The sequence below is a fragment of the Varanus komodoensis genome, unplaced genomic scaffold (genome assembly GCF_004798865.1).
Source record: "Varanus komodoensis strain SLA01 unplaced genomic scaffold, ASM479886v1 scaffold10, whole genome shotgun sequence".
In the NCBI taxonomy this organism is placed as follows: domain Eukaryota; kingdom Metazoa; phylum Chordata; class Lepidosauria; order Squamata; family Varanidae; genus Varanus; species Varanus komodoensis.
This window is the reverse complement of record NW_025335269.1, coordinates 15,006,629-15,029,234: the sequence shown is the minus strand read 5'-3', so window position 1 is coordinate 15,029,234 and position 22,606 is coordinate 15,006,629. Positions and strand designations below refer to the sequence as shown.

The window sequence follows — 22,606 nt, the reverse complement described above, 5'->3', positions numbered from 1 at the left end:
AGTTCCTCTCCCTCTTCGACCTCCTGCCTGTACTTCTGTTAGTTCTTGGTCCACATACTGCTGGAGCCTAGGATTTTGAGCGTAACTTTCCTAGCATGTGAAATGAGTGCAATGGTGCAGTAGTTTGAACATTCTCTGGCATTGCCGTTCTTTGGGATCGGAATGTAAACTGACCTTTTCCAATCCTGTGGCCACTGTTGAGTTTTCCATGTTTGCTGGCATATTGAATGTAGCACTTTTACTGCATCATCTTTTAAGATTTTGAATAGCTCAGCTGGAATACTGTCACCTCCACTAGCTTTGTTGTTGTTCAGACTTCCTAAGGCCCATTTGACTTCACATTCCAGGATGTCTGGCTTGAGGTCAGTGACCACCCCATCGTGGCTATCAGGGATGTTAAGCTCTTTCTTGTATAGTTCTTCTGTGTAATCTTGCCACCTTTTCTTCATCTCTTCTGCCTCTGTTAGGTCCCTGTGATTTTGGTCCTTTATCATGCCCATCTTTGCATGAAATGTTCCCTTCATATCTGCAATTTTCTTGGAGAGATCTCTGGTCCTCCCTATTCTATTGTTTTCTTCTATTTCTTTGCTCTGTTCATTGAAGAAGGCATTCTTATCTCTTCTAGCTATTCTCTGGGATTCTGCATTTAGTTGGGTGCATCTTTCTTTTTCTCCCTTGCCTTTCACTTCCCTTCTTTCCTCAGCTATGTGTAAAGCTTCCTCAGTCAACCATTTTGCTTTCTTGCATTTCTTTTTCTTTGGGATGGTTTTAGTTGCTACCTCTGGTACAATGTTCCGAACCTCTGTCCATAGTTCTTCAGGCACTAATCTAATTCCTTAAATCTATTTGTCACCTCTACTATATATTCATCAGGGATATGATTTAGGTCATACCTGAGTGTCCTAGTGCTTTCCCCTACTTTCTTCAGTTTAAGCCTAAATTCTGCAACAAGAAGCTCATGATCTGAGCCACAGTCAGCTCCTGGTCTTGTTTTTACTGACTGTATAGAGCTTCTCCATCTTTGGCTGCAGAGCGCATAGTCAATCTCATTTCTGTGTTGACCGTCCGGTGATGTCCATGTGTAGAGTCGTCTCTTGGGTTGTTGGAAAAGAGTGTTTGGTATGACCATCGTATTCTCTTGACAAAATTCTACTAGCCTGTGCCTACTCCAAGGCCAAACTTGCCTGTTATTCCAGTTATCTTTTGGCTTCCTTCTTTAGCATTCCACTCCCCCATGATGATAAGGACATCATTTTTTGGCGTTAATTCTAGAAGGTGTTGTAGGCCTTCATAGAACTGGTCAACTTCAGCCTCTTCAGCACCAGTGGTTGGGGCATAGACTTGGACTACTGTGATGTTGAATGGTTTGCCTTGGATTCAAACTGAGATCATTCTGTCATTTTGGAGATTGTATCCCAGTACTGCTTTTCCTACTCTTTTATTGACTATGAAGGCTACTCCATTTCTTCTGAGGGATTCTTGCCCGCTGTAGTATACCCGATGGTCATCTGAATTAAATTCACCCATTCCTGTCCATTTTAGTTCACTGATTCCTAAGATGTCGATCTTCAGTCTTGTCATTTCTTGTTTGACCACATCCAGCTATACCTACTCAGACCTTAAAATTATCTTTGAGGGTCCTCCTCTAGGAGCCCCCTTCTGTAAAAGTAGGGAGGGTGACTACCAGGAGAAGGACTTGTTCGCTGTGGTACCCCAGCACTGGAATGAGTCCCCCAAAAAGGTATGCCTGGTGCCTACTCTGTATTTTTTTTTATTTTTATTTTTTTTGGTGCCAAGTGAAAACCTTTTTTATTTTCCCAGTATTTTCATAGGTTTTTTGAACTTTAATTTTTAATATTTCATTTTATCCTGTACCATTCATATAATCTTCATGCAGATTTGGTCACAATTGCAATTCTTGCAGTTTTATTGTCTTACATTACTTCCCCCTGTCTTTCTGTCTTTGTTGTGTGTTTTTAGCTTTTGTTAATAGTTCCATCTATTGGGCAGTATAAAAAAAGTAAATAATACTTTGCCACAAAGCTCACTGGGTGACTTTGGGCCAGTCTCTGACTCTTAGCTCAATCTAGCTTACAGGGTTGTGGTGAGGATAAAATCAGGAGGATTATATAAGATGCCTTCAAGATATAAACAATGAAAAATTAACTATGCATGTAGATGAGACCATTGTAGATAGCTAGTTTGAAGCATCACAGTGCAAAGCTCACACTACAGCCAAAAATCTGCACTTATTCCCTTTCAGTTGTGTTCTGTAAAAACTAGCCTAGTCTCTAAATAGAGTCCTCCAAGAAACTATTTTCAGCAGCTAGTGTTCATGGGGGACAAAACTGTAGAGGAACAATGAGTATCTGAATCAGTTAAGTGTGTTTTCTCAGCTGTTTGCATATTTATCATGGTTGATCCTATGTTAATTCCCAGACAATAAATGGGTATTAAGTTGGAAGACAAAATATTTAAAAGTACATAAGTCTGAAAGCATTTGATTTCTTTTTCAAACTGAAGCAAGCTACATTCAAAGGTCTTTATCACTTCATAATTCCATAAACTTGATTTGTTTTTTTTTTCTGGAAAATTGTTTTAAAGCTATTTAAGTTCCTGAATTGGCTTCACAGTAGGTAATGCATTGATTCAGTGTTAATTCCCTTCTGTGTAAATCATATTCAATGTATAAACAATATCATATGAAATAGATATTAGAAACTTTTAAAGAAATGAGTCGGGGAAAAAAAGCTTTGAATCTTCCAGAATCTGGTTTAATACTGTGAACTTGATCTATGTGACATGCTTAAGTGCAGTGCGTGGGAAAATAACCATTTGGAATGGATTTGTCGAGTTTTAAAGTTTTAAATTCCGGGATTGGAGCTAATTTATTTTCTTTGAATCCTTTGGGAATACTTCTAAAACTAGATAGGATCCATTTGAGTTCTTAATGGAGATTGACACTAGTTTATAGTTGTTTTCTGGACCTTTTCCAGATGACGCTGCCTTGTGAGAATTTGACCATGTAAGGCTACACAAATGGATAAAGAAAAACTAAGTTTGCCAAGAGGAATGTTCATTGTGATGAACTCCTGTTCAAACTTTATAGTACAGTATTGTGTTTGGATGGTCACTAAATATCTCAAGATTCTAAGACCGTGACATTAATGGTTAGAAAAACACAAAAGTATGAATGATGGCTATAACAAGGAGCACTTCAGATGGATAGATGCATCTGCAGTGGATAGGTGTGTATTGAGTGAAGTATGACTTCATAAGCTGTAATAGTCAAATAAAGCATAATCTTTGTAGAGGAAAATATGTGTAATGTTAAGTACATGTATTTTCCTTTCTAACTGTTAGAGACTCTTGGGTTTCTTGGTACAAATACAGATGTGCAAGAAATTTGCTGGGAGGTGGGAATATGTTGGATTCCCTGGGCTCAGCTCCCCAGACTGCAGTCCACTTTATGGTGGCCCTGAGTCCACGTTCTTGGTGAGCACACCCAGCATTTGCCCCTGCAAATGTGGAATCAAGCCCCACATGCTTTACAAGCAGTGCTGCTTTCCTGCTTGCACTGCTGTCACTGGCAGAACCATCCGGGGAAGAAAGTTGGTCACCAGGAATGATGGCTGGTGCACCTGCTTCCAATGTCGTTTTGCTCTGCTCACCACTGGCACAACTGGTAGCAGCAGGCAAGTGGGGAAGAAGGTTGGTTACCAGGAATGGTGGCCTGCACATCCTCTCTTAGCTCTTCATTCCAATATCCTGACAGGAAAGGCTGTATGTTGTGCAGCCGAGGTCTGTGAGCATTTACAGACTTCCTCTTGGTTCACCTCACCTTGTAGAATTAGACCAAGCATAAGAGAAAATTTGCAGAGTGCTGCACCAAATGGCTTGATGGCATTGATCTAGAGCTGTGTTCACAATTGTGTAATATTTAGCTTGAGCAATTTTATGCACCAGGTCTCTGAGAGACATCCTTTAGGCTTCCTCCATATTTTCTATGTCCATGAACTCATGATACACAACTCATCTTTTCTAGTTCTAAATGAGAGAACATGGTAATGTGTACTGTTTTCATATCAACATCCAGCATCAGGAAAATAAAAGGCTTGATAATGGAAAGGTGCTCTTCATAAACAACAAACTTCAGGGTTAGAAACTCAGTAGAAGCATCTATTTGATTCAGCTGCTGATCTCTTATAAATTGGGCTTTGCAAGAACATATAGGCAGGTCAGGATGGTAGAACTGTCTATCTCTCAAGGTGAATTCAGGTCACAGAATTATATTGAGTTTTATCAGATTGCAATTGTCAGCATTTGTTGGAGCTCACAGGTATGTGGAGCCTTCGTTATGAAAGAACATGCCCAGTTTTAAAAAAATGTGTTGCCTCTACAACTAAAGTATCTTATTGAATGCCATGCCAGATTGGCTGTACGGGTTGATTATCAGTAAAGTGTCCAAGCTCAATGATCGAATTTGCTGTGTGTGGCTTTTCAGTTATGCTTAACGTAGTATTAGCTCTTGGTCCATCTGTAGCTAGAATGGACATGAAGATTATTTTCAGTCTTCAGTTTTCATACTGTATGTGAGCATACAGTCTCTATAGCATCACATGTGAATTTTACACCTTGTTCTTGTGCCTTAACAGAGTCAAAGAAGTACTCTTGTTGTTATGACACAAGTTTTGATAGTATGGGTCCTGTCAACATTTTCAATACAATGTAGAGGTAAAGCAAGGCTCTTCTCAAGAATCTTGTGTTCAGTTAGCTGTTGGTCACTCAGAACAATGCACACAAATAATTCATGATGGTGCTTTGGAGTAAATTCATTTACCTTGATATTTTTCAGTCTCTTCTCATTCCTCTTGAATGCATCTGCAATCTCTGTTACAACTTGGGTGGCTAGGAAGTTAGTGTTCAGGCAAAGTAACTTTTTCAGCATTGTTTGTTATAAGGTCAGTTCTTCCCTTATTCCATTAAGCTCCAAACATCAGATAGTCTCTATTCAAAACAGTTCTTTATCGGTACTTTGCAACTACAAGACAAAGTAACTTTCAAAGCCCTCTAGTATGCTGGAAGATAAGCCTTTACACATTCAAAAGAATGGCCATTAAAATCATAAAAGGAACTTCTCTCTCAAGCCCTTTCTTCTCAGTAACTCTGGTGCTCCACCCTCAGATTGGATCTGGCTGTTGAAGGCCAGGAGACAAGATTGGCCCAAGACCTCTAACTGGGCAGCTCATCTCTCCTGTCATGGGCTCAGAGACCAGGCAAAGCAGTGGTCTTCCTCCTCCTCTCCTTTGACCTTCCCATACCACCTGGTCAGTCTGGGAAACTGTGGGCAGCGACCTTGATGGCTCCCCAGTCATATTTTATCTTGCTATTGATTCTTGTATTTATTGTGTATGTATTGCATTGTAAGCTGTTCAGAGACAATTGGTATGGGACAGGATAAAAGCATTCATTCATTCATTCATTCATAAATGGTACTTCCAAGGCCACGTCTCCCAAAGTTTCCATCCCTGTTGTCTCAAGGTTCCCTTTTTCTTTGGAATCCCTGCCCTGTTGACCCTGAACTCCCTGCCAAAAGTGGCAAGTGGCTTCATTCACTGCATTGTATATCAAACACTACTAAACAATGTTTACTAGTTCTTACTGCACTTTCCTTTCCATTGGTTGCGTTGTGTTGCCTTTGCCTCTAGAAATAAAATCCGCCAGAATGTGTTTTATTTACTCTTTATTTCTCTGCCACCCAGCAGCTAAAGTTTCTGTGTCCCCTAAGCATTGCTTCACATAAAACTGTATTGTTCTCTTGAGAATCCTGGAAGTTCTTTTGCAGCTTTAGTACAGGTCTCATAATTGCCATACTATTTATATTCTATATGGATATGAGTCAAGTAGGTGTTCTTTGAAACTGGCTGAATTGATGGAAGTGACTGATTATTCCTTAGTCATGATAGAAAGAACAACACTAAAAACTATTGTATACAGACATACCTTGGAGATATTGCAGGTTTGGTTCCAGACCACTGCAGTAAGTTGAATATAGCAATATCTTGGGTCACATATTCCATAGTTATGTTTCAACTTCTATATACTGTAGTCTGTTAGCTATTAGCCATAGCATTGTGTCTTAAAAGAACAATGAACATACAATGTGGTACCTTAATTCAAAAATATTTTATTGCTAAAATATGATCATCATCATCTAATTGGCTTAATTTCAGTGTGTATTATTGTGTCTCAGGCCTAAGGAGCAAGAGAGACAGAAAACTGACCAGTGGAGCAGGCAAAACACACACGTCTTATATATGGGCACAGCTCATGACACCATGAAACAATTACTGTACATCAAAGATCACAGAAAACCAGATACACAAATACTGTACTGTATTAATAATGAAAATGTTTGAAATGCAGAGTTTGAGAATCACAATATCAAAAGTTTGAGAAACACAATAATGAACCGTAAGACAGAGACATAAAGTGAGTGACCTCCACTGAAGAAATCTCCCCAATGGACATGCATGCTCAATGGTAGCCTCTTTGAAGCGCAATACAAAGACATACTTCAGCGATATTGTAGGTTCCGTTCCAGACTACTGCAGTAAAGTGAAAATAGCAATAAAGCAAGTCACACATCGATCTAACAATTACAGAGAGCAGTATTTGAGGTGCAATAAAAAGAGGTATACCAGTAGTTTGGTATGTATGCAATGTGCCTTTTGGTGACCTGTGATCAAGTAATGCTCGGCTCCAGGTTCCTCAACTTGTGACGGTTCGATGCACAATGCTCCAAGTGTGCCCGTAATAATAGTCCTGTGAGAGGGGAAAGTTGCATCCAATCTCATCATAGGTAGAGTTGTGTTACAAACCATGCTTATTATCCCCTGCCCGCTGTCATACTTCCCATGTCTGAAATTTGGGGAAGGCCAGACTGGGCTATGATGAACAAACCTTTAAATGTATTTATTACATATGATGATGAGTCTAGTTCCCTATTACCCATCAACCAGATTTCTCTGGGAGGTGCACAAAAATATTTTTATTAGCATTTATATTTTATTTTATATACTTATCTTAATGACCTGGAGTTCTTACAGTTCAGGTAGTATATAAGCAATATACATAAGTAAATAATAAGTAAATAAATACCCAGTGATTGTTACCAGTAAGAACTTTTTTCTTAACCCCCCCCAATGGGCTAGAGTCTTGATCTCAGTCCTGTTGATAGTTGAGGAGGGTAGAGGATAAGTGTTCCCTCCTTACAGGCCTTAGAAGCAAATACATAGTGGTGAGCTCTTTAAGCTAATTGGGGCATGGCTGTTCTTCTAAGGCTACTTTTGCCAAATGCCAGGTGTGCACTTGAGCCCAGACTTGGGGAAAGGGGCTGCTTTGAGTAGCAATTGACAAAGTGTGTATGCCAACAAGGAAAATGCACAGGTGTGTTGTGGTATGCACTGTGCACAACAGATGAAGAACACCATTCTAAATTTGTTTTGGGAAAGCCTCGGCTCTACTAGTGGATCAGATCCCAATATTGCACAGGCATAGTAGGGCTCCAGGCTTTGTTAAACTGTCCACAGAATTCATATGGGAAATCAGTGCAGTAGAATTGACATGAGTACATGCCAAAGAAAGGTTCCTTTGACAACTGTGCTGACACTTTAACCTAGGAAGCTACTTGACTTGTGTTAGTTTTGCTCTCTTGTCATTGAATAATCTACTATAAAGTATAAGGAGCATTTGGGGAGGCTGGTTGAAATCCGCATGAATTACTGAAGAGGAGCAATTCTATTGGTCAGTTGTATTGGTTGTTGTATTGGTTCAGAATTCCTATCTCCCTTATTTATGATCTGATTTCTGAGACACATACAAATTTGCACAATCTCAACCTTACATAATTCTAACTTTGCTGGTCTTAAGGAGGACTAAGGAGCCAGACAGGGTTCTAGAATCCTCCTTCAAACATATGAAATTCAGCTAACTTTGTTTGGGGAATTTCAACAGCTATTACCTACACATTTTCAAACATATTTTGCAACTTTACACATTTCTTACTTTAATGAAAGCTGAGTGCCACATTCAGTGGGCTTTCTGTGCTCCTGGAGATTTATGCTGCATGCACAGCTCCTCATATATAATCTGATTAGTTAGTCATAACCAAGAAAACATGCATTACAAGATGGGTGATCGTGCCGTCCTTCCACTGGTAAAATAAGTCAGGCATGAAATATGTAGGCAATGACTTATGAAATTTCAGACAACAGATAGGAACGGAGATACAGTGTTGGAACACAGGTCTTTGCTTCTCCCTAATGGACAGGCAGATTGAATGGACAGGTTTCTGTGTATGTAAAACCATTCTGATTTGTGAGAGGAATTCTCCAAATGGCACGTGGAGGCAACTTTTGTGATTCCTTGTGCCCTTCCTGCACATCTGCTCTGGAGGTTTAGAATGTTAAGGTTTGGGGTGTGGTGCTAGGGACTACAGAGGAAATGAATCATTGCAAAAACACAAGTTTTTTATATTAAGTGAGTGGGACCCTTGACTGGATCAGAATCAGTTCCTTGAAAAAATCCCTGTATCTATAGAAGAGCAACTAGGGTTCCAACCTTCTAAAACCAATAAATAAATAAATAAATAAAAATCTACAATTCAGCAGAGAATTTTGTGTATAAAATGCTTAAAAATAAAATGTATGCATACAAACCATGAATAACATGTTTTTCTGTGGGAGCAACTGATGAGTAAACATTTTGAACTACAACAGCAAAACGAGATAATGGTGATGATTACAATTATTATTTACACTGACAATAACATTAATAAACAGCAAGAACGTTTGGTATTCATAATGTGGTGATGATTGTTTAGCATTTTTTACTTATGCGAATATCACTCTTGCATTTCAAGCAAATGGATCATCTTTTTTATTTTTTAATTTTTAGGTTGAACAGTCTAAAGTTCTAATTAAAGAAGGTGGTGTTCAGCTGCTACTAACAATAGTTGACACACCTGGATTTGGGGATGCAGTGGATAATAGCAATTGGTAAGCAAGTTTTAATAATGGAATAATGATAACTCAGAACATCTACATTTCTTTGAAGTGGTACTGAATTCTACTTTGTTTTTTTTTTCTTTTTCTTTTTCCTGTACCATTCTGTTGGCCGGAAATATATTTAAACTACATATATTTTGTTGCATTAACTCTTTCAGTTTCTCCTTCGTTAGCTCTGAGGTTAATCTTGCTTGATTGTTGACTGTGTAAAGGTTAAGGAGCTGATTGTAATCCTGTGACCTCTCAAGATTAAGTCTGATACACTGTTGAGGATATTATTTTGCTTAATTTAAATGTTTCTTTCATTTTAATACTGTTACAACAGGTCAATGCTTAGCTTAGATAAACACTTCATAGGGATGAGCAGCACTGAGCAACACAGCAATTTTCTTGCGCTTGGTCATCTTCGTTGTACCTTGCTTGCACAAAAGTCAAAAGCAGGCCAAGTCAGGATGAGTAATTGCTGCTTCTGCTTTTAAAGCAGACTGCAATTTGTGTGCATACGGCATGCACATAAAATACAGCTGCAGTTTGCCCAGTTTGTGTCATATATTATGCAAATTGCATCCATATTCTATACATTTTTGCCTTAAAATGCAAATCACAGACTTCTTTAAAAGGTGAAAGACTGTATGTTGGGTTCACTTTCACTGTAGTAAGGAAATACCAGCACAGGGTAGATAAACCGGAATCTAGGAGGCCAAGCTGAACCAATGTGTCAGATTTTGATTTCCCCACAAAGTAGTACGTAATTTTTTCAATCAATTTATTTAGGTGAATTGCCCTGCAGCTTTAATAATTTTTTTGGAGCATGGGGTTTGTCTTGTGTCCACTCCCATTTCTCTGGCTTCCCCTCTATTTGTATCATTAGTTTATTCTTATTGCCCCCACTTTTCCTTCCTGTGCCTTTTTCCTTCTCTCTTACTGCAGCAGCTGCTCCTGTATTTCTACCAGGAGGAATAATGGGCAGCCTTCCTTCCCTCCAGATTTTAAAGGGCTAATACCCCTTAATGCATGAAATAGGTGGGTGAAAAGAGAGTGCAGTCTTGTGTATTCATGAGAAGTGATCTGCATTCTAGCAGCAGAAGCTGGAATAAAATTAGGGAAAGGCTTTGTGGAAGAAGTTTGGAGAAGTGCTGATGAGTGGCAAATTGCATGCCTGTTGTCATAATGTTTCCATTTATTGTGAGCATAACTGAATAGAATGCAGATACTAATCTACAAGTTAGCTGTCCACAGAGAAAGTATTGGTTAGATATGAAAGTTAGAAGATGTTAGTCTCTGCATGACCTTCATGAACACCATATTGGAAGTATTTATATGCAGATTACTTAATATTAGGCTGAATGACTTGCTTTGATGCAGTAGATATTACAAGTTAAATTATTATTTAAAAAGTGTATTTGTTTTTTCTAGCTGGCAGCCAGTTATTGACTACATTGACAGTAAGTTTGAAGATTATCTCAATGCAGAATCACGAGTGAACAGACGTCAGATGCCAGACAACAGGGTGCAGTGTTGCTTATACTTCATTGCTCCTTCAGGACATGGGTCAGTAGCAAATTTATTTTTTTTCTACTCCCTCTAACCTTAACAAGTATATCATTCTTTCTAAGATATCTGACACTTCTTCGTCGTGGCCTCTGTGCATCACACATATGGGTGCTGCACTTGCGCAGTGCCTTAGGCTGGAAGATTGAAAGCTAACAGTTTTGGCGGGAAACTCCGCTCCCCTCCCCGCCAGTAGTATATATGGAGTGGAGTGTCCGCCATTTTCCCAGTCTTTGCGACCACCGTTCATTGTGCCTCGTGCCGCTTTCGCTCTTGTTTAGATCGTTCCTCGCCACTTTTTTCCTTGTTACTTCTTTCGCGTTCTCTTATCCAAGTTTATATATCCTTACTATAGTTCTTCTGCTGTTATTCTTGTTTGTCTTTTTCTTCTTGTTCTATATAAAAAAACCAAAAATATTATCTACTCCCTCTACACTAGCCTCTCTTTTTCCTTTCTGCAATGGCACAACGAGCAGCATTTTGCAAGTGTCTGGAGTGCGGCTCTAAGATGTCCCCAGCAGACCCGCACGATCTGTGCCTCTTCTGCTTGGGGGAAGGTTACAGGATGGATAAATACGGCCATTGTCTGGTCTTCACTAAGCAGGCCAGAAAAAATAGAATCGCTTGCGAAGGCTACTATGGGACCAGGCTCTCATGTAATCAGACCGACTGGTTGCGATGTCTTCTTCTACACCGGCTGCCTCTACTCACCTCCCGGCTTCGGCTGTGCCACCACAATGTCCTGCTTCTACCTCTGCTGCTCTGCCCTTATGCCCTTCGGATGAAGGAGCATCTACCATGGGTGACCAGCTTGCTTCCCCTCCCAAAAAGCAGCGGGAAAAAAGGAAGCACAGTGAATTGGAGGAGCCATCTTCGCATAAGGCCAAGAAAGATAAGGCCAAGAAGCTGGCACGCAAAGCTAAAAAGCCCGAGCATGCTCAACATCGCGAATCAGGTTCGTCAGCGCTCTCGGTACTGACCATTGTCGCGGTAACGATACCATCAGGCCTGACACTTCAGGTGGCCATGAGGGTTACCCCTCCAGGGTCCCCTCACCGTGTTGTCAGGGTGGAAAGCAAGCCACCTCAACAATTTCAGGCTCCACAATGTGAGTCGATCTCAGACGGAGAGATCCATGACTCCCCACCTAGAGCTAGGTCCCCTATGCCTATGCCTCCGGCATGGTTAGATGCAGAGACAGAGATGTCTCCTCCAAGGGGCCGAAGCCATTCATCTGAGAGGCACTCTGATGACTGGGACCATCCCCGCTACTCCTATTATTCGGGATGGAGAGATTACCATTCATTTGGTTTCTTTCCGGCCCCTCGGGATCATCCTCCTTCTCCAGCTCCTCGGGATCGTCCTTCTTCGGCTCCAAGGGACGCTCTACCGGCACCGGGTCATAGGGAGAGCAGTCGATCCATGTTGCCAGGAGATCCTCCAGCTCTCCAGCGCCTTACGGAGTGGACTTGGATGATTCCACCTCCCCAGATGTGGCTGTCACATCCCAGGGCCCTGGATCACCAGAAGAGCCACACATCTCCTTTGCAGAGTTCATGTCTAGACTGGTTCAGTCGCTGGAGATCAAGACTCAACAACAGCCCGGTCCCAGCACCAACAGATTCTACGATGTGGTCCGAGGTGAACAATCGACTTCTATCACTCTGCTGCTAATTACAACTTTGCGTCAAGCGATGACCCAGCCATGGGATCTGCCCGCTCACCCTCACCCAACATCAGGGAGGTATGAAGCCATGTACCAGGTTCGGGAGGAGGACATCCAGTTCCTCCTATGACATCCTAAACCGAACTCGATCGTGGTGGATTCTTCACAGGGCAGAGAGTCAAGGGGTCACACGGCTCCCCGCAACAAGGAAGAGGAAGATCGACTCCCTCACACGCCGAGTCTGTGCAGCCTCTGGGCTCGGTCTGCATATATCCAACTATGAGGCAACATTGGCGTGCTACTAATATTTTATTATGCAGCGCCTGGATAACATTTCGGCCCTCCCGGACAATCAAGGCGACCTAGCAAAGATCTGTGTAAAAGAAGCCATGCAGGTCGCAATCCAACAACTCTCGATGGCTAGGCATCATGTCGATACCGACTCCAGGGTTCTGGTCGGTGCCATCTCCCTCCGGCGACATGCTTGGTTGTGAAGCTGCAACTTCCCAGAGGAGATGAAGAGGAGAATCGAAGAGATGTCTTTTGATGGGTCTGCTCTTTTCAACGCCAAACCAGACCACAAGTTCAAATCAATACACAAGTCCAGGATGACGGCTCGTCGTATGGAGATGCAACCTCAACAAAGACGTAAGTGGTCTTGGACCCGTCTGTCATACCGACAATAATACCAACCCTGGCAACAGTTTCCGCAATGTCAGCAATGCTGCAAACAACAGCCGTCTCAGCACTTCCAACAAGGCCGTCGCCGTTTCGATGGTGATAAACACCAACTCTGATGGGCCAGGCGAACCTTTCCTCTACTCCCGCTTCCACCTTTTCCTCTCTCATTTGGGGACTGGCTGAAAGGCCGACTCCCCATTTGGGAGTCCATCACATCTGATTGGTGGGTGTTATTTATCATACAGCATGGATACTGAATAGAATTCGACATGGATCCTCTATCGAGCCTGATCTGTTTCACACCATGTTCGCCGGTATTACTGCACAAAGTTCACCAGCTCCTTCATAAAGGAGCGATTCGTCGCCTATCTCTCTCTGAAGGACTCCACGGATTCTATTCGAGATATTTTACGGTCTCTAAACGGGATGGTGGTCTCTGTCCAATATTGGATTTAAGATGCATTAATAAATGTATTATGCCAAAGAAATTTAGAATGCCCACCCTTCAAAATATCCTTCCGTTGCTGAGGAGAGAAGATTAGTTCACCTCACTGGACTTGAAGGATGCCTACTTTCACATCTCCATTCATCCGTGTCATAGGCATTTTCTTCATTTTGCCATTGCCTTGGAAATCTTTGAATTCATAGTGCTTCCCTTTGGACTGGCTACCGCCCCAAGGGTTTTTACAAAATGCATGGCTCCGGTCTGCGTGTATCTCCGTCTAAAGGGTGTTCAAATATACCCTTATTTGGACAACTGGTTGCTAGTCTCTCAGACCAGAGAAGGCCTTCTTTCCTCCATTCACATAACTTGTGCCTTGCTGAAGGACCTTGGACTTTGTATTAACCTTAAGAAATCCTCTCTTTTTCCTGCGCAGCTAATCAACTTCATCGGAGCCCATTTGGCTTCCATGGTGGTGAGGGCATTTCTCCCTCGGGACGGACAATACAATCTTGGTCTACACATTCATCGAATTCAATGGGACAGAACAGTTCCTGCCCGATCTTTCCAGAGACTTTTGGGACATATGGCTGCTTCGGTGGCTGTTGTTCCTTATGCCTGGCTTCGACTTCGTCCTTTCCAGCTTTGTTTCAACAAGATGTTTCGACCACAGCAGGACTTGCCAACCAAGCTAATTCGACTCCCGTCCGCCGTCCTACGATCCCTGATATGGTGGACAGTTTCGGCATATTTGAATGTGGGGGTTCCGTTCCAACCCCCACAACCTACAATTTGTACCGACGCATCCATGGTTGGATGGGGAGCAGTATGTTCCACTCTGTGCACTCAGGGTGCTTGGGATCGACAGGAATCTAGAAAATATATCAACTTCCTCAAACTATTAGCAATATTCAAGGCTCTACGATCCTTCGAGGACATAGTTTGACACCAAGTCGTTCAGATAACCTCAGACAATATCACCGCGATGTTCTACGTGAACAAGCAGGGTGGGACGAAGTCGGTTACCTTAGCTCAACTGTTGATGCAAATATGGGACTGGTGTATCCCGAGGGACATTACTCTCATAGCGGTTCACCTAGCTGGTGCGGACAATGTTGGAGCTGATCTGTTGAGCAGACAAATGTCGACATCCCACGAATGGGAGTTGGATCGACAGATCTGTGACCAACTCTTCCGTCTTTGGGGACACCCAGACATGGACTTATTCGCTACCCGACAGAACAGGGTATGTGAGAATTTCTGCTCCAGAGCAGGAATCGGACTGGGATCAGCAGGAGATGCCTTCATGATCCCGTGGAACAATATGACTTTCTACACTTTTCCTCCGGTCCCACTTATAATGAGAGTAGTATCAAAGATTGCTCACGATGAGGCCACAGGACTGTTGATAACTCCATGGTGGCCATGTCAAGCATGGTTTTCCACGCTTTTCCGCATATCTCACAACAAATTTCTTCATCTTCCATTCGTCCCGTACTTAACACAGCAGGAAGGGACAGTCCGCCACCTGGACTTGGCATCACTGAACCTTACGGCCTGGTGGATTTGATGAGCATCAATATCGATTCGATACCCACAGCGTTTAACTCCTCTGGGGGTACTACCCACGGGTCCGATACTTGAATTACTGCTTTGAATCCGTTGGCTCTTGCTACTTCATCGGGTTTAACGGATTTTCTGTCGGGATCGACAGTTCTCCATTCGGAAATTCAGAAGATTCTCGAATCTGCATTAAGACCATCAACCCGAAGATCCTGTGCAGCAAAGTGGCGACGATTCTCTTCTTTTGCTGAGTCTCGTTCGTTCGTTCCACACTCAGCATCGATAGAGAATATTCTTCAGTTTCTTCTAGAACTTCACCATCTAGGACTTAAACCATCCTCTATAAGGGTGTACACAGCTGCAATTTCTTACTATCGTGGCACAATACATGGATCATCCATTTTTTCACAAGCATTGATAAAAAGATTCCTCAAAGGACTGCAAAACCTCCATCCAACGATAAGACCAGTTATGCCTACTTGGAGTCTTCAGGCACTCACTAGAGCCCCATTTGAACCCTTGGCAACTATAGGTTTGCGCCTTGTTTCTTGGAAGACAGCTTTTCTTGTAGCGATTACATCAGCCCGAAGAGCTAGTGAACTGTGTGCTCTCAGAGTAGATCCTCCCTATTTGAATTTACATAGGGAGAAGGTTGTTCTTCGCATGGATCCCTCTTTTCTACTGAAGGTGGCTACTCCTTTTTACATGAATCAAGAGATCGTCTTATCTGCCTTTTTTCCATCACCATCTAATCCGATTGAGAGATTCCTACATGCGCTTGATGTAAGGTGCTGCTTAGCCTTTTACAGATCGAGGACTGAATCCAACCAGTGCTCCAATCGGCTCTTTCTTAACTATTCTGAGCAGGATAAAGGCTCTCCTGTTACCCCTCAGAGACTCTCCAAATGGATAATTCAGACTATTGTTCTGTCTTACCAACTGGCCAAGATGAACTTACCTGTAGCTCCCAGAGGTCATTCTACACGAGCAGTAGATGCTTCTTCAGTCTTTGCGGCAGGTGTTCCGATTGATGATGTCTGCAGGGCTGCAACTTGGGCTACTCCGTGCACCTTCGCCAGGCATTATCGTCTGGATGTCCGTGCGAGGCAAGATTGTTCCTTTGGAAACAATCCGCTGGCAACAAAAGTGAGTACACCCCTAAGTGAAACCGTCCAAATTGGGCATTATTAGCCATTTTCCCTCCCCAGTGTCATGTGACTCGTTAGTGTTACAAGGTCTCAGGTGTGAATGGGGAGGAGGTGTGTTAAATTTGGTGTTATCACTCTCTTTCATACTGGTCACTGGAAGTTCAACATGGCACCTCATGGCAAAGAACCCTCTGAGGATCTGAAAAAAAGAATTGTTGCTCTACATAAAGATGGCCTAGGCTACAAGAAGATTGCCAAGACCCTGAAACTGAGCTGCAGCACGGTGGCCAAGACCATACAGCGGTTTAACAGCACAGGTTCCACTCAGAACGGTCCTCGCCATGGTCGATCAAAGAAGTTGAGTGCACGTGCTCAGCGTCCTATCCAGAGGTTGGCTTTGGGAAATAGACATATGAGTGCTGCCAGCATTGCTGCAGAGGTTTGAAGGGGTGGTGGGTCAGCCTGTCAGTGCTCAAACCATACACCGCACACTGCATCAAATTGGTCTGCAGGGCTGTCGTCACAGAAGGACGATGATGCACAAGAAAGCCCGCAAAAAGCCTCCAAGACGACCACCGCCTTGCTAAAGAAGCTGAGGGTAAAGGTGATGGACTGGCCAGGCATGTCTCCAGACCTAAACCCTATCGAGCATCTGTGGGGCATCCTGAAACGGAAGGTGGAGGAGCACAAGGTCTCTAACGGCTTGGGACCTGGATACCTGAAGGAATGCCTTCTTCCATATTTGCCCTCCCGCCCCTTCAGATCGGCAGCAAAGGCTCTCCTCCGGGAACCCTCCGTGAAAGATATTAGGAGGTATACTATCCGGAGGAGGGCTTTCTCTGAGGTGGCGCCCCATCTATGGAATGTGCTCCCCAGAGAGGTCCGCCTGGCCCCATCGTTATTTGTTTTTCGGCATCAGGTTAAGACCTTTTTATTCCAGTGATATTTTAATAAGTTTTAATATTGTTTTTTTCTATGTTTTTGATTGCAGCTAGTGTGGACCGGGGATTTTATTTATGTTATATCTTATTTTATGTTGTAAGCTGTCCTGAGGCTTTTTGCGAATTAGGACGGCATATAAATATTATGACTAACTAACCAACTAACTTCCACCAGCTCTGTGATGTCATCATGGAGGAGTGGAAGAGGACTCCAGTGGCAACCTGTGAAGCTCTGGTGAACTCCATGCCCCAAGAGGGTTAAGGCAGTGCTGGAAAATAATGGTGGCCACACAAAATATTGACACTTTGGGCCCAATTTGGACAGTTTCACTTAGGGGTGTACTCACTTTTGTTGCCAGTGGTTTAGACCTTAATGGCTGTGTGTTATTTTGAGGGGACAGCAAATTTACACTGTTATACAAGCTGTATACTCACTACTTTACATTGTAGCAAAGTGTCATTTCTTCAGGGTTGTCACATGAAAAAATATAATAAAGTATTTACAAAATGTGAGGGGTGTACTCACTTCAGTGAGATACTGTATGCTATATTTGAACTAGTATTCAAACTTACAGGAAATTTTGAGGATTCACAGGTGAATGTCTGTAAAGATACTTAGTTTCTTTCTCTGTTAAAAATATTGTTGCAGCTCTTAAATAAGAAAAGAAAGCTCTGGTACTTCAGGGTTTTAATTGTGAACGTTTAGTCATACAGAATTTTTCCAGTGTTAACGAGATTCTTTTCAGGGGTCATATTTTCAGAATCACAATACTTTTTTTTTTCAGACTTAAGCCTTTGGATATTGAATTTATGAAGCGTCTGCATGAAAAAGTGAACATCATCCCACTTATTGCCAAAGCAGACACACTTACACCTGAAGAATGCCAGCAGTTTAAAAAACAGGTGACTTGAAACTTTAATATTAAAAAGTATTGCTTGTATCTGAATATCTGCTGAACGAACCTTCCATTTTCCATTACAATGTCAAGATGTAATGAAAGTAATTTATATCACTTTAGCAGGAGAATATGCTAAATGGGAGGAGAATATGCAGGAGAATATGCATATAGTTTGGATGGTGCAGAGCCAACTTCTTGCCTGAAGGCAAAAAGGATGAGTAGCGTAATACAACTCTTGACAAGGGAAATCTGTTCACTGATCTTATCTCAACAATGAATGTTATTTCTTTCCATGTATGTTTAAAATGAATGTTCTTAATTACTAAGTGGAGTAAATATCACATTATCAATCTAAAATGTGTTTGAAATTTTGCCAGTGTTGAGCTGTGTTGTTAATGTTAGAAATTTGACAGGCACACTTTTGCTAGACAGTAATGGTTAATCATTGTTGCATTGTTTACTTTTCAAGGGTAGTGGTGTATTTGTGGTTGAAAAATAATACATTATACTTGGTTGTGGTTTTTATAGGCAAGACTATGACTTACCTGCAGGGCAGGTTGTAGGCTGTAAGAACAATCCAGTCAAATCTTGTTCACTGTCAAAAAATGCCATTCACTGCTCCCAGAATTTGGCTTGCAGTTTGATTTGTACAATAAAATAGAATGCATGTTGCGAACTGAAAGCAAGGTACTTGAAAATGTTGGTCACTAACATAGATCTCTTTAATCAGAGAGAGGGAGCAAGAGCCATATCAGTGTCATATTTCAGATTCTATCAAAAGCTTTGAAATCACTGCAAAACAGATAATCAGTACTTCACAATTCTTCTTGCACATTAGCTATTAGATATCAGTGCAGCTTGCAAGAAACAATTGTCTTTCCTTGTCCTCCTAAGAGCAATGTTCCTGTCCATTCTCCAGCCCACCTTGTAGAGGATCCATGTAATGCTATTAAGGTCTCGTAGGTGGTTAATTTCAGCAGGGAAAAGAGGAAAGGCCTCTTCTCTTATTGTCTTAGCTGCCTTCCTAACATTTCTATATCTCAACTGCTCAACTGTAGTTTTTGATTCATTGGATTCATATACGCTATCCAACTTCCATTGTCCTTAGATACCTCCTCTGTCATGGAAGAATAGGAAAATCAAGCTGTAAAAAACAAGGCAGAAATCCAGGGTTATATTACAGCTGTGGTTAAGCATAATCATGTTCTCTAGTCTTCCTCCCACCTGCCCAAAGTTATTGTGTAGTTTGAACCTGAAAGCCTTATTTCCAGACAACATTGAGATTATTTTTCTGTGTCTTAGGTTTATAGGCTTTATTACCTTGAGCATTACATACATACAGGAAGCTCAAAGATCCTTCTTAAGCTATACTGAAGTTTCAAAACAGATCTTTTCATTTTGTAAATCTGAATATACTTACTGGGCCCCCAAGATATGAAAAAGTCACTGCCTTAATTTTGGGTGGTCTGCATCACTTCTAGACTGATAGGCACTCAGTAAGCTTATCAACATAAGAAGACCCCTGCTGGATCAGAACAGTGTCTCAATTCTAGCATTCCATTCCCACAGTGTCCTGTCCAGATTCCTATGGATAGCCAGAAACAGGATGTGAGTGCAATAGAACATTTCCATTCATGTTTCTCAGAAAGTATTATTAAAAGGCATAGTGCCTCTGTTATTGAAGGAAGTTTATAGCCATCTTGACTAATCTCATCCCCCTTTTAAAGCCTTCTGAGTTGGCAACCGGTGTTAACTTTTTGCCAACTACTTGTGGTACCAAATTTGATATTTAACTGTGAGCTCAGAAAGAAAGCTACCTTTTGTTTGTCCTGGATCTCCCCAGCATTTAGGTTCAGTGGATGATCCTAGGTTTTCATATTATCACACCAATTGTTCTCTAACCCAAGTATAATTTTACACATTTCAGTTATCTTCCCTGTTAGTCCTCCCCTCCCCGCAACCTTAAAAACTCCAAACTCTGTGAACTTTCTAGATAAGGGATTTTGCTTCAGCCCATGGATCATTTTATTTGCCCTTTTCAAGCTCCGAACGGATTTCTTCAAACTGGGCAAAATGGACGATAGTTTGATCTGGTGTGTGTTACTAGGAAAGGGATCTTGAGACTATGATGGGTAGTGTGATGAAAATGTTGACCCAGTGTGCAGCTGCAGTGAAAAAGTCAAAGTTCATGTTAATGATAAATGGGAAAGCTTTCAAATATAAAATAACACTATCATAATCCATTTATGCTTATGAATTGTGTGCCCACGTTAAGGAATTCTATGTACAGTTCTAGCCACTGCATCTCAAGATAACTGAGCTGGAAAGAGGCAGCAAATAGGACTGCAAGAGAAAACATTGTGAAACAGACTGCCCCCTCTGAGCACTTTCATTTGGAAATTGGGCGCGCTCACTGGGGAAAACTTACAAAAATATGTTGCTTTTTGGAATGAAAAACACTTAGATATGGTTTTTTAAATAATTTTTGTATAAGATGACAAATAGCAAATCCTGTGTGTACTGTACACATGTACACTCGCAAATTCAGTGTGCATTTCTGCACTTGAAGCAGGCATAGGCAATCTGTGGCTCATTGTTCAATTAAAACTAACTATCCCCCCTTACTTTGTTTTTCTAAAGACTTCGGAGTTATTCCAAGCCTGCTAAAACTTCCTTCTCCTGCTTGCATGTTACTACGTCTCTGTTACATATACTTGCTCCATTACACTCAGTAGAACTTGCTTCCGACTGCACAGGTGCAACTAGTAAAACACGCTGATCTTTAACAAAAGATCTTTTAACTGAAATGCAACCTGCAGCAAACAAACTTACAAATAAATGTGTTTAAACAACAGCATCAAGCACAAACACCAACAAAGGAAAAAATAAATATCCTATTTCTACTTCATTATTTTCTTCATTCTTTTAATTTCCTGTGTGCCATTCTGTCAGAAACAGTACCAAATGTTAGTGAGATAATTTTATGGATGGATACAAGTTTGTCTGAATATGTAAATGTGTAAGTTAGTTTTCCAAAGCATCTTGTAAATTGAGAATGGAGAAACTGTATTCATAATTTGGCATGGAAGAGTAATATTCAATTTTCATGTGTTGTTGGAGATTGATTTTTGAAAGCAGAAAATACTCTGTTTCATAAGCAAGTCCAATAATTGTTTCAATCTTCTATTAACACTATTTTTGTTTTCAGATAATGAAAGAAATTCAAGAGCACAAAATTAAAATATATGAATTCCCAGAAACAGATGATGAAGAAGAAAATAAGCTGGTTAAAAAGATAAAGGTACAAAAAGTGTATTGTAACAAAATAGTCATAAACAGATCTTGCCTCTCACATAAAGCATAGAACTCTGTGTGTGCACAGAACTCTGTGCAAATAGACTTGCCCATGACTCAGTGAAGAGAGGTATTCCACAAAAGGATGTTAATGCAGAGCTCTTCAGTATACTAAAGCCCCTAGGAAAGCTCTTCTATAAAAAGCCCCCTACAACTTATGCCGGAAACTGCTGCTTCCCAGCAACTGAAAGTTACGCAATGGCAACAGGGTTGTTTGTTCAGATGAATTATTTTTCCCGTACCTTATTGTATCTTTTCTTACACAGAAAAAGTGCTTGCACAAAACAAGGGATGTTTATTTTTGGTCATGATCTGTGAAACATGCTTATCCATTTTTCCCTTTTTGCTTTTTCCAAGGGAATAAGTGGTGCTTGAAGTACTTCACAACATTGGTAAATTTCAAAAATCACATTTCTCATCAATATCATGATGGAGGCCTCATTTGAAAGTGACATTAACCATAATTTAGTCTTTCAGGAATGAGTATCAGCAGGTCACTAATTTGTTCATATCTTCCCACTTTTCTGGCACAGCTGTAAAAATAAATTTGGAAGCTTTTACTTCCCAAAAATTAAAAAAAGTTATTGTATTGCCCAGCCCCCAACTGTTAATTTTAAGTATGGCTAGCTGAATCTGCCTGAAATGAAATGAAAGAAATGAGCCTAGTGAATCTGGTTTGTTTTCACTGACTGCTGCTAAGATCAACCACAAATTAGGGTTTGGACGTCGCACTAAACTGGGGTTAATCTAAATGGAAATGGAAGCTATCTTTTTTAAGTATATGGGCAGCCTGTTGCAACTTCAAAACAAAACTGATATCAAATACAAACAGTGTTTTTATTTCTTGTATCCAAGTGATCACCCATGCAATAAAGCAATTTTATTTCATATTAAGTCCGAAGTGCTGCAACATAGCTTAAATGAGATGTGATATTTTTAATCTATTGGGTCCTTTGCAATTCTTTTATCTGTGGATTGTTTTTAATTACATTAAAAACTCTTATTGGTTCTTCTGGAACTCTCAGTGACTTTTGATACCATTGACCCATGGTATCCTTCTGGATTGGCTGTCTGGGTTCAGAGTTGAAGCCACTGCTTTGCAGTGATTCCACTTCTACCTGACTGGCTGACTTCGGGGGATTACTGTTCTGTGCCATGGCAGTTATGCCATGGGGTACTGCAGGGCTCTTTTTTATCCCCCATGCTATTTAACATCTACATGAAACCAGTGGGGGTGGTTGTCATCCAGAGGTATGATCTGAGATGTCATCAATATACTGAATGATACTCAGC

General features: G+C 41.2%; 1 protein-coding gene across 3 annotated transcripts in view; it reads left to right on the top strand.

Moving 5' to 3' along the window:
• SEPTIN7 (septin 7) overlaps positions 1-22,606 on the top strand; it is an 87,810-nt gene that overhangs the window by 41,095 nt on the left and 24,109 nt on the right. For all 3 annotated transcript variants that reach the window (XM_044454540.1, XM_044454549.1, XM_044454556.1), the window contains exons 5-8: positions 8,959-9,059; positions 10,485-10,619; positions 17,846-17,963; positions 21,168-21,260. In XM_044454540.1, the coding sequence (XP_044310475.1) occupies positions 8,959-9,059; positions 10,485-10,619; positions 17,846-17,963; positions 21,168-21,260 (447 nt within the window). The remainder of the gene's footprint in view (positions 1-8,958; positions 9,060-10,484; positions 10,620-17,845; positions 17,964-21,167; positions 21,261-22,606) is intronic.